Source organism: Ptychodera flava, chromosome 8 (genome assembly GCF_041260155.1).
Source record: "Ptychodera flava strain L36383 chromosome 8, AS_Pfla_20210202, whole genome shotgun sequence".
NCBI classification, from domain to species: Eukaryota; Metazoa; Hemichordata; class Enteropneusta; family Ptychoderidae; genus Ptychodera; species Ptychodera flava.
In genome coordinates this window covers 30,561,347-30,574,048 of record NC_091935.1, presented here as the reverse complement: position 1 = coordinate 30,574,048, position 12,702 = coordinate 30,561,347, and the positions used below count along the sequence as shown (strand labels likewise).

Genomic DNA, 12,702 nt, shown 5'->3' with positions numbered 1-12,702 from the left:
TATTACGCAAGAGGCTGCCCAACAATCTCAGAGTGCTCTTACTAATATATATATATATATATATATATATATATATATATATATATATATATATATATATATATATATATATAACACACATTACTTCAAGTACAAAGTAATAATATCTGTTAAGTTTCATGCATCCTGCAATCTTCAGACGGAACTAAAATGTCCTTTACCCAACACTCTCTTTTATATGGTTGGGACGTACCATTATGTTGTTTTTCTATAGGTGGCGTTGAAATTTGATAAATAATATTTGTTTTGGTAAAGACACTTTGAGACCAACTGCAGATCGTTTGTTTAACAGCGTAGATTTGTCAGCATTGATAATGTGTAGCTAACATAAGCGAGCGATGTAATCCTTGTATTTCAGAAAAGCTACACATTATCGATACTGACAAATCTACGCTGTTAAAAATACGATCTCAGTTAGTCTCAAAATGTCGTCACCAAAACTAATATTATGTATCAAATTTCGACACCACGTAGAACCTATAGCACAGTGGTATGTACCAACTCTATAATTATAAAGGCCGACGTCCAAAGGGTAGAGGTAGTCTGCTGATTGCTAGATGCATGAAACTTAAGATAGATAGATAGATAGATAGATAGATAGATAGATAGATAGATAGATGGATGGATGGATGGATGGATGGATGGATGGATGGATAGATAGATAGATAGATAGATAGATAGATAGATAGATAGATAGATAGACGGACCGACGGATGAATATAAATCACTAGATTGGCTGTATTTTATGTATTTTATCTTTTACGAGTGTATCGAAAGTCATTGCCTCTCCGGCCTCTAAAACTGGTTTCGAAGTATTTATCTTGAAATTGTCGATTCATTCTCGCGCATTTATAAACACAATTTGCCTTATTCTATGCAGAGAAATGTTGTTTGGTAGGCTACTAAACATTTCAAATGTAGCTCACCTGAGAGTTGGCAGCGGAGCATGCCATGGTGTAATAAGGTACTGCGCATGTGTCGATTTGCGAAGACACAGTGAGTGCTAGTTCTATTCGATCTAGTTCAATCAGAGCTATTCTGAGTATTTGCATGGAATGAAAGGATTCAACATATGATTGGATTCAGTAATAGCCAAATTATAATAAATGCATGACGTGTATTATGATTATTTGCTTCTTATATTTAATAGGGAACACTCTAAGGTACACATTTACAGAATTATCTACCAACGGAAGGTAGAGACCTTCCTCCCTCTGTTTCCGTTCGCCTCATCGTTTCTTATGTCATCGCATTGTTTTAGATGTAATCGATGCAGGGATTCTTCTGTGACTACAAAGGGCTTCATGTCCACGGTATTTGGCCGTGCACTGATGAAAGTCAGGGCATTTTCTCTGATGAACACTTCCCAGCTGACTAGCCTGGCAGAAAATAACAGAGAGACAAAACCGGCTAGATTAAATGAACAGGAACACAAAGGACATGCACGGACGGTTTTTAAGGGTATATATATCAATTGGTTTTGACCTCTAGGAGTGTGATTAGGTGTATATAGTATGTATGTTAGGAACCAGTAGATTAATGTAGTTCCCTTACCTTTCACATTCCAGATTGATTTTATGAGTTTTTACGAAGTCTGATACGGCTGCCGATGATTTACCAAACCTGGAAGGAAAGGTAATCGTTCGCTCATTTAGGCAAAGTTTCGAGATGAAAGTGTCCTATTTAATGTTAAACAACGTCTCGATGCTATCGAAAGCATGATGGTTTAATCCATGAAGGCATTTAGGCTTCACACAATTTTATTCATATAATACATACCTGTCGTTGCAAGTAACAAGATATGTAACATAGCAGCTTACAGAGATGCACTTTATGATCAAAGTTTATTTCATCACAATCGATTCATTAGTATTACTTTATAATTTGAATTCCCATCGGCTTCTCCTGTCAGGGAAGGTAAAACCGAAATATTGCATAAAAACAGAACTACATGTTTCAGATTGACAGAGAAGAGACCAGGTGAATCACATCCATGATGCTTTTACTGTAAAACATCAAACTTCTGTATGATCGTTCCAGACGACTGTAAACCACAATTTCAATACTTTTGCCCCAATGCATGCCTTATAAGTATATCCACCACGTCAAAGATTGGTTGTAAGAGGGTTTAACAAGGTGTACTGTACCCGAGGCGACGTCAGAGATTGGTTGTAAAGGGGTTTAAAAAGGTGTACTGTACCCGAGGCGTCGTGAGAGAATGATTATTAAAGGTTTAAAAAGGTGTACTGTACCCGAGGCATCGTGAGAGAATGATTATTAAAGGGTTTAAAAAGGTGTACTGTACCCGAGGCGTCCTCGCCATTCTTCTAGTACCTCTTGAGACTCATCTATAGTGATAACCCCTCGGCTGCCCTCATCAAAACGACAGAATATCATCCTGATTCGGTCGATTTCCAACGGCGTCAGCATTTGAACTAATTGGTTCTGCAAAACGGTCGGTAACAAATCAAAAAGTTCGAGGTTCAAGGCTGAACAATGAGCGGAATTTAATCGGAAACCGCGGGTGAGGATTTTACGATAATATGACAGGTAGTGTGCTTCGAAAAATTGAAAAAAATAACCAATCTAACAGTATTGCGATAGCCTTGTTAATTTTTTTTGCTTATTCGTTCATGATTTTATTCTTCAATTTATCATCTTTCAGATTGTCAATTTTTCTCAGTATTCCTTTGTCTGATTGAACATACAGGAAGTTTTACAATCCCCCAAATTGTGCCGTAACACCAAACAACCTGAGGGTCCGACTGTGCTTGTACGTACATTTGGAAGAATCATTAGCATGAGTCAACAATAATGATAAACTGCGGGTGAATCACCTGCTCCCCCCCCCCTCCGGCAACTCTGTGCAATCCGACGTCGTGAGCCCCATAACATTCGGTGGTAATGGCGAAGCGGGCCGCATAGTAACCATTGACTGAAAATGACCCGGGACTCTTTTCAACTAGACAAACTTTGGTATTTAAAAATGTTCAAATTACTTGTTACACACAGGAAATCCTTTTTCAGAAAATTATGCAATAGAAACTATTTAAGATGGGCATGAAATAAAAACAGAGCAGCGCAAACAAGGGATTGGTACCCTCGGGGCAGGAGACCATTTGCCCCCTTACGTCGGGCAAATGGTCACCTACCGGTCCCTCCGGCCTTAGACGCATAGTCTCTCGTTTGGGCTATAATATATGCTAGTACTTTACGTGACATACTTGGGGATGTATATTCATATTAAGCAAACTTAATGATATGCACAATGACGGCACAATAATAATGAACCATTCTCTTCCTGCATGAAACATTCGTTTCATCAATTTTTAAATTATTCATTTCTTCATACCTGTGATCTCCTTCTGAAAAGGTATTCTAAGGCTTCAGTGTTGATAAACTCCGACCACGAGATGCTGCCATCATTATTTTTGTCCATTATATTGAACTGACGTAAAAAACAGACGTTTTGATATTGTAGAGTCCTTTACGAAACTGATATCTAATCAGCAAAAAGTGAGCAATTTATGCGAGAAACGTCAAACGATCCCCCTATAATTTTCCTTCCTAGCTCGTGACTATATGAAACAGTGCATTTACACTTTGCTCTGTAGATCATGTTTACTGTTCGCTTGTTTGTCTTTGTTGAATTTCCTCTTATTTTCAATACTTGTTGGGTAGCGTTTAATGATCTGCGTACCCTACGTCATCAAATTATCTTTCCAATCATACTGTGAACATGTAATCGCTGGAAACGATTGTTTCTCGCATCTGTCGTCACGACGAACTGTACAAGTTAGACTAAAATACAGTCACCATTAACTTTTGTATTGCATGCATTCATGACAATTGTACCATCAAGGCTCTCAACATTTTTCCGTATCTTTGATACAGACAGTAGCTATTTACACAGAGAAGTTCACAATGGTGCTTCAAGTTTTTTTCATGAAAGTTACATAAAAACTTACCCGTTCACAACAGGTAGCTTCTTCCTTAGGCGGTAAATCTTCACCAAACATTTCTCTGTGCTTTTTCTTGTGGTATGAGACGTATTCATCCTCAGAAATCGTGGTATCTGTAAAAGTTGAAACGCTTAAAACTGTTCATGCCTTGATGGAGCCCTTCTCACCAATGTAGTTTTAGTATTTGTGGCTTTCAGTTGTGTTTGCAGTGCCCTTTTCTTTCCTCCATGCTCTTTTAGGTTTCACCACAGAGGAACATAGATGTTTCTCTGTGGTTTCACTAATCCACTATACGCAATGTATGCCCAATAACTTTTCCTTTCCTCAATTCTTAATTTAACTCCCCTGACACTATCCGGTTCACTTTATCCCCCCCTCCCCTCTTTAGCGACTTTCTCCTCTCTGATATATCAAGATTTTAAGCGAGTAGTCGTAATGCGTTAAGAAGTTTTAATTTTTCCAAACTGTGATGGTGACATAATCTTATCTGTTTCCTAACCTTGGTCGACATCGAGACTTTCGAATTTATCCATAATTAGCATCATTTCATCTTCTGTCAGAAGATCACCTAGGTTTTCCTGACAAGGGAAAAACGGAGAGCCAGAGTGAATGGAAAGATTACAATTGTTTGCCTTAAACTGGAATTAAAGCGCAAGCGCTGCTCAAGTAAATAAAAGCCAAAAAATGGTGAAACTGCAATGTATACAAAATCAAAAGAACAAATTTCCTAAACTGGAGATTTAAATTATTGTGGATTTGACACGGTTAGTCTTTCAAATTCAGACTCGCCTAAGTGTAACGATAAAGAAAATGGATTTAAATCATAGATATACAATATAGGCTCGACAAGTTTCCATGTCACGCAAGTCTTCATCAATCCAATGCGAGCGGCAGTCATGTCGTTTTGTTCAGAATGGTTGTTGCCGGACTGCTGTTGGGAAGGACGCCCTCAACAAGAAAAGTGTGAATGAGCACCAATACAGCCTGACGCACAAAAAATGGTAAGTTGTCCAGTAATGGCACTCATCTAGGTGATGTAGGTCAGACAAATGTCATGCTTACACAAGATGGACAGCTCCAACCTATGTCACCGTCTGACAACGCCAGGGCGGCTTTACTAGCGGAGTCCTGACCAACACCTGTGTGGGTGTAAAGGCACTTGCTGTGGTAGTATTTCGCACAAACTCGACATCTATGCAACGTGTCATAGAGTAACATGTGACAGAAACTACATTCCTCTTCCTCCTCAGTTGGGGGCTGTTGAAAGAATGAGAAGTGACGACATGATGTTACGCCGTATTCTATAAAAAGAAAGCGAGTTTATGGCCACACATGTATAGATATATATATATATATATATATATATATATATATATATATATATATATATATATATATATATATATATATATATATGTATAATGTAGGCATCTATAGGCATATATATGGGTATATATACACACACATACATTCATATGTGTGTACACATTTATGTGTCATAATGTGTGTCTATGCATGTAGAGAGGCACAAATCTGACACGAGCGATTCAACTGACAGTAACTTAGTCAATGGTTGTCTCCGAGGCTTAGGCCTTCCTCATTTATTACTCTTAGAACCAAAAGTTGACTTGAAACCGTAGGAAAACATCTTACCGGCAGGAAGTAGTCGTAACGCAATGGCGACAGAGGGTTAATTTGTCCAAAATCAGGGCCTGTGGGTCGGAATAAAGCCTTATTACGAAATCTTCTGGTCGCTTCTTCATCTTCGGCCTCTGTAACTTTAGTAGCAACAGTCCGCTTTTTGTGTTCACTTCGCCTAGAATTGTGAAACGAGATCAAAATAGAAAAATGTAAATTTTTGAGCTCCGTTTTCAACTTTTTTTTGTCAACCCATCCCGTCCCGTGTTGTTGCGAGTTTCAACGAAATTTTGACCTCCGAGTAGCACTATTACCTTGAATCTCGAATTTCATATTAGCCTACTGGTAGGCTACATTTTAATTTAGTCTCGAGATAGCGCTAGCTTGCATGGATAGTGACAGATTGAATGTAACTGTAGGCCTACTCACTGAAATTTTCTTGTGAACTTTTGCCAAACAGAAATTTTCACCCAGGCAGCACTCGATGGGTCCACTTCGACTTCCTGCTTCGCTGGCTTAACCAAGAGTTCTTGTGATGTATTTTGATTCTCGGCTTCATCGTTGGCCTTCGCAGACGGCGGAGAAGACGCGGCGGCCTTTTCCTTCATTTTCTCGACAGCAATTTTTGCCCGCCCAATATCCGTTACTTGTTTCTGCATACCTTCTTTTGAAACTGCGACTCCCATCATTAATTAATATGGTTAACAGAAGGAATTTGTGCGATTCAGTTGACACTGTTTTTCATTCACAGTTCAATTGGGAAAGTTGAAAGGCGTCACTCAGCTCTTCAAGTTCTTTTCCTCCCAGCATATCTTTTGACAAGTTTCGAAATAAATGTCTATCGGTCGGCCATGGTTTAAGTCACACATTACGTGCATTAAACGGAATTTTGAGCGAATTTAGTAACCATATTTGATGGCTTTATCCTTCCTCCTTGTGACAATGAAGAGAAAGAACGTTCTCTGCAAAATAATCGTTTCCAAGTAACGGAACCATCATGAGGAGAGTAGTGTCTCCGATGAACAGCTGTTTGAGTTTCTCCAATGGCATTATTTTCGCTCAAAAATGTGAAATTGGTTCTGTCGTTGTAATTAAAGTGTGCAAGTTTTGTTTCTCTTAAGCAGTTACAACCGTCATAGGGTCTACCATCATTAATATCATAGAGCAACCAACATGACCAACGTGCAGAGTATTTTTTGATCGAACGCGCTCATGGTCGCATGGCATCTTGGGTACGATCGACCTAACAACCCTTGACCTTTGCCATGTCCCCAGAATGCAGTGCGATAAATTCTTCTGCACATGAAAAGCAGCGGGCTCTGACAGCGAAGAACGTCGACAAACACTGAATATTTAACATTATTCAAACTGCATTTTCAAGTAAAGCTTAGTTTTTTGACGAGGAATAGACGTCGAAATCATGTAAGTATATTCTACGACAATGGTAGGGCGCTGTTGTCATTGCACGCAGTAGATTTCTGTCGTGCCTGTTCCCGGCGTATCGTGTCGATACAATAGTCATGGTGCTTCAAAACAACATGGAAACAGTAAACGTTGTCATGTCTACGATGATTTTGCGTGTAAATTTAAAATCATCAAAACAACGTCATATTAACTGCCAATAGTGCTCGGCTGCAGCACCATTTTGTGAAAACCCATTTTCTTTCCCGTGTTATTTTTAAATTAATTATACTGGACAATTTTGTATGGGCATGGTAACTTGTGTATTAATACTATTTATACTCACAATTTCACGGCGCTAGCTGCAGTGCATTTTACTGACTTAGCAGATGTGCCTGCGTTTCACTCCCTTCTGCCCCTCTCTTGATACCAGGAGTAGACCACCAACTAGCGGAGGAGGTCGTCGACCGACAACAAGTCGGCCAATGTCAAGCATGAGACAACCACCACCAGGTACATCAAGGGCTGGCGCAGCTGCTGCTGTTGTAAGTTCATAATTAGTTTTAACTTGTTGACACAGAGTCTGTTCTCATTCAACTTTATCCAAAGTGAGGTTAGTGTTGCGTCTCCACTGACCTTTGAGGAAAATGCAAATATCTGTTTCCACAACATACATGAAAAGCAAAACCTATTTTGTACTGTCTACTTGCACTTATTGGAAGGTTTCTCCGCAAGGTTGAGATCTGCTGAGTACCAACTATTATTCAGGCATAGATTAAAAGTTTATTACCAATAATATAAGTTACACATGAGTCAAATAAGGAAATAATAAAATATCTTTTTAAAGTAAGGACATATCGCCAGCCAAAATAACACCATCATCAGGGCCGTAGCTAGTCTCGCTTCCAGACCTCGTCGCTTCGCCAGTGCAAAGTGCGCCGCTGGCGGTAGGAACATGAAGTGATTTTTCCACTGGCTGGGCGACGGGGTCTGGAGACTACTGACTTCCGCATTCCAAGATATTTATACCCACCAATCACATTGCTCAATCGACAACCACGACAACAGGCAAACTTTGATGCATATTCAATAGAAGGAGGGGCTTGTAAAAATATCTACCAACAACTATGAGGAACTTCTGTGACTGACAACGTCAATAAGCTCCTCACAAGTGACTACGCAATGATATGACATACATAAAAGGAATCCCTCGGATTCCCCAAACGACGCGTCCGCGCCGCTGATAAAGAGCGCACTGGGCATTCACAGTACGCGGACGTGCGTAAATTCAACTGGCGAAAATGGGGCTGACAGCTGAACTTAGGAAAGCAATCGATTGTGGCAAAGAAAAATTAGCCATAGAATGCCTGAAAGACGAGCAAATTGAAGCAATCGCAGCTTTTCTACGGGGGGGGGGGGGGGGGGGGGGGGGGGGGGAGATGACGTCTTCGTAAACTTGCCAACTGGGTACGGGAAGTCTGTTGGCTGTTGTCTTCACATGCTCTCCGTATATTTTCACGGGAGTTTCAGCATGGTCACTGTCTACAGAGTACATTTGCCCCGGACATTTGCGACGAGCTCAATGTTGACTATCGCATATTGAAAACACATGCATTTGTCTTGGTTTTTCGGAATGAATATTCAAGTAGGTCAAGGGTCATATTTAAATTTGGTTCTCCGCCTGTCCTGATGCGTCATCACAGTGGAATGCAGTGGTAGTCACCAGACCCTCGTCGCTTCGCGACTCGGCGCTCGTCGCTCCGCGACTCGCCATGTCCTACCGCCAGCGGCGCACTTTGTAGTGGCGAAGCGACGAGGTCTGGTAAAACGAGACTAGGCCGTAGCCTGCAGGGTGGGCTAGTGAGACAAGTGCCCCCTGGAGTTTTACAAACTGTCAATATGTAGATTGTACATTACCCAAATCCTAGCTAAGCTGGGTTCTGCCTTCCTTGGCAATATATTTGGTCAGGCTACGACCCTGATCATCTTTCTCACATGTACTTCTATTGTAATAAATTCTGCTAAATATTAAGTTGTGTGACTGTATTGTGACAATTTGTACATGTATGTTTGATATGCAAAGAATCACATCGTCTTCTGAGGAGTGCAATATCAACCAATAAGTATACGACTCCACTGAATGATGTGATAGTCTCGTATTTCATTGTATGCAGAATTGTTTGAAGTGCCCAAAATGTACATTTACATAAGACCATGCCAGAAAGTATACTCATCTCTAAATTTCATACAATAACAATCAAATTCAATCGAAATCAATTCAGCTCCACCACAGCAAATTGAAATTTGCTGAATTAAGTTATGGTGAAACAAAGACTTTATTTCCAACAGTTATCTCCACAAGTGCAGTTGTTTCAGCATACCATATTGTAACCCGACAAACAGAATCCTTAGATTTCGTCACAGGTTCAATTTATTCCACAGTAAAGTATAACATTAATTCACTTTGTAGAATCCAGGCACAGCAAGGCCAGGCACAAGAGGAGGAGCTGCAGCAGCCGCTGGTGGAGGTATTTTTTTCCACATCATTTTTGTACTTCCATCATTTAATCATCACCTTATCTGTAGGAAAACAGGCTCAGTATCATTTTCTACCGTGTCATCGCAAAGCTGAATTAATTAAACAGATTATGATATGAATAATTTTGTTGGGCAACAATTGGACATGGACCCGACAAGTTCACTGAGAACTATTTTGGTGACCCTCACCAGATCTGAAATTACTCTTGTCTTCTCTTTTCTCATGTCTATATTACTAGTCTACATATTTCTGGGTAAATAAAATCCACTTCACTTCATTTGATGGTTGGAATATATGCAGATGTACTTACATCATAAGTGCATGTTATTTGATACAATATCTTGTCAAGTTACTAGTGGGTAACATTGCTATGTCTATAATGTAAGAAAATGTGTTTCACAGTGAAGGAGATAGAATAACTTGACTTTGTGAATGAGAGTTTTTAAACATACCAGTATCTCAAGATCATCAGACCTTGGTTGAAAACAAAATGAAATTCATGATTTTTATTTCCTCCCTTTCCGTTTATCAGTTCTTGATGCCAGGATAAACATTTCAGACCGACCTATGACCCAGCAAGGTTTGGGTGGAATGAAAACTGGACCCAAGGGTGAGTGAAAGTCAAAGTCTACTGTAGTTTTGTCAAAGTTTTGTCAATGCCTGTGATTCAACAACCCATGCCAAGGTTTAACTCATACAGTCTATCACTCAGGTTGAACACATGCCATTATAGGAAAGACTTCAAATCATCAATTATTACTACCAAGTATGGCATGATTGGGCAAAGATGTATTTCAAATCCATCGGTACATTACCATGACAGTGTAACGGTTTTATTACTTAGAAGACATTGTGGGTTTCAAAAAATGTTTCATTACTTCCATACAATGACAAGTTAGTTCAACAATTCTTTTTGTCGTAGTTACTAGACAATATACATTCTGCAAATTGCTCTATAGTGAAGAACTCTTATTCTCCGTACTATGTATCTTCAATGGCTGAAATGTAACCTTCATTTATTCAAATGTTGGACATGATCTTCCAAAAAAACACAAATCGACTGGAAAATTATCTGAAAAGACCAATAACAACTGTGATCGCATTATTTTACAAAACTTGTTCACCTAGCTATGTACTGTACATATGTATCCATACGAGCTTAATGTTCCAATAATTTGATAAAACAAGATATCTCATCTCACATGATATTTCAGAGCAGTTGTCAGTGTTTTGTCACAGAAGACAGTGCCTAGTATTTTTTTATAATTCCAACATTTGCAGGACCTTCCAGAATTGTGCGAGATGAGTCATACTACATGGGTCACCTCCGGACCAAGATACACGAACTAGAATCAGAAAATAACAAACTGCAGAAAGAAATCGACCATTTCAATCAAGAGAATGCCCAGTACCTTTCATATGAGAAAACGTGAGTAAAACCTCATAGATTTTCTTTTCTCCAGTCCGTAGCATGCCAGGAACGTGAAAACACCAGTGTTGGATTAATTCGTTCTCACACTCTGTATTATCATGCAAGCAAAATATTTTGCTCTATAAATGTTCATTGGTCATTCACTGTCCCATTGTCTGTTATGTTCATATAAATTGAAGAATTGGATTGCACACAGATAGTCAACAAGCTTGAGAAAGAAAAGGGTGTATGGACTCCCTCATCAGTGACAAATATATAAATTATAAACCAAAGCATTATATTATATACCTAACAGTTACTTTTACCGTAAATGCAATTCAAAGTGCATTATTTTGTAAAAAATTTAAAAGCAGAAAATAATCCCCCACACAGATGGTCCAGAACGGAATGTCTCGCACTCGATGGTGATTGCTGTCTTTCCATCTTTTTGGATGTTGTTGAAAGAAACTTAGTTAGTTAAAATGCAACTTCTTGAGAATTGGAACTGCTTTCGAATTAAATTCAGTCTGGTCTAGTGATGAAATGTGACACCCATGAAGAAAAAGGTTAATGTTCTTGTCCAGATTCACAGTCAGACATTGAACTTGGGATTCATAAAATTATTTATTTTGTACACAGGGCAGAAGTGTTGGCTTCTGAACTAAGAGAACTTCAAGGCCAACTCGGTGACTACAATACTGTAAGTTGATGTATTGTGATTTTAATGTATCTGTCTTTGCGTTTCCTTTAGTTTGACCCATTGGCTGTTTTTTGTGACCTCTACATGACCTTGCATCCTAGTATCTCCATTTGTATGAATTCATTTTAGTAAAATACTCTATACCCTCAGCTTGATTCACAGAGTCTAGCTCGAAATGGTCATTGTTACTCAGTTTTGATCAACACTGTTTCATGTTCCTTTCACCAATGTTGACAAACCATACCACTGAAAAATGCCAAGATGTAAGGTCACGCAGGGGTTATGAAGATTGTTTACTGCCATTGTTTTCAGTAGAATGTAGTAATAGACTCATGTACAAAGTAGACTCATGTACAAAGCCAAGATTAAAACTACATTGGCAGATGTGAACAAATCTGCAAGAAGTTTGCATTTTGATAGAGCAACATATACAGTGTTGAGTTGAGTTCGTCTTTTTCTCTTTTTATTACCATTGATCAGTTAGTCCTGCAGGAATTTACCCAATTACCACATTTACATCATGTAATTGTCAATTGATAATAAATCATATCAATGTATAGGCTATGAGAAAAAGTCCATTGGTACTACATGTATGCTGAACAATATCAAGCTATAGAATGGCTAAAGGGACAAAAGCTTTATTAAACCTTTGATAATATCTTCAAATAATTTTTGCCAGAAGAAACAAGTACATATTTTTTATTCTCCTGCTCCCTATTGTCTTTGAAATACCAAGTATTAGACTTGTAAACGCAATGCCTTGTGTATAATGTGCATTATTATCATTGATAAATGAATTCTCACCCAGACTAATACTCAGATGTCAACGATAGCATTGGACAATAAACACATGAAGGCGTGTTGCCAAGTTGAACATTTGGGATTTTGTCTTGATTTTGGATATAAAAACAAGAAATTGCATTTACAAATAAATATCTCAGTTTCTAGGTACATCTACTTGAGTGTTAATGGTGTTTACAGTCACTAGCAGTGAAATTTAAAAGTCCTGGAA

At 38.8% G+C, this 12,702-nt stretch overlaps 3 protein-coding genes across 3 annotated transcripts in view; 1 reads left to right on the top strand and 2 right to left on the bottom strand.

The window, feature by feature from the left end:
- Nucleotides 1-1,168: 1,168 nt before the first annotated feature.
- LOC139139042 (PHD finger protein 24-like) lies at nucleotides 1,169-3,482 on the bottom strand. Its single transcript, XM_070707743.1, has 4 exons — nucleotides 3,392-3,482; nucleotides 2,345-2,484; nucleotides 1,594-1,662; nucleotides 1,169-1,418 (listed from the first exon to the last, which is right to left on the bottom strand). The coding sequence occupies exons 1-4, from the start codon at nucleotides 3,476-3,478 to the stop codon at nucleotides 1,223-1,225; spliced, it is 492 nt and encodes a 163-aa protein (XP_070563844.1). The 5' UTR covers nucleotides 3,479-3,482; the 3' UTR covers nucleotides 1,169-1,222.
- A 153-nt stretch (nucleotides 3,483-3,635) lies between these two features.
- Nucleotides 3,636-6,325, bottom strand: LOC139138065 (PHD finger protein 24-like). Its single transcript, XM_070706288.1, has 6 exons — nucleotides 6,069-6,325; nucleotides 5,655-5,817; nucleotides 5,064-5,258; nucleotides 4,501-4,579; nucleotides 4,008-4,114; nucleotides 3,636-3,740 (listed from the first exon to the last, which is right to left on the bottom strand). Exons 1-6 carry the CDS (start codon nucleotides 6,323-6,325, stop codon nucleotides 3,636-3,638), a joined length of 906 nt encoding a protein of 301 aa, XP_070562389.1.
- Nucleotides 6,326-6,914: 589 nt separating this feature from the next.
- The window catches only part of LOC139139041 (intraflagellar transport protein 74 homolog), a 39,246-nt gene continuing 33,458 nt past the window's right edge, over nucleotides 6,915-12,702 (top strand). Inside the window, exons 1-6 of the mRNA XM_070707742.1 lie at nucleotides 6,915-7,061; nucleotides 7,474-7,585; nucleotides 9,511-9,568; nucleotides 10,112-10,189; nucleotides 10,861-11,008; nucleotides 11,630-11,690. Of these exons, the coding sequence (XP_070563843.1) occupies nucleotides 7,060-7,061; nucleotides 7,474-7,585; nucleotides 9,511-9,568; nucleotides 10,112-10,189; nucleotides 10,861-11,008; nucleotides 11,630-11,690 (459 nt within the window). The 5' untranslated portion in view covers nucleotides 6,915-7,059. The remainder of the gene's footprint in view (nucleotides 7,062-7,473; nucleotides 7,586-9,510; nucleotides 9,569-10,111; nucleotides 10,190-10,860; nucleotides 11,009-11,629; nucleotides 11,691-12,702) is intronic.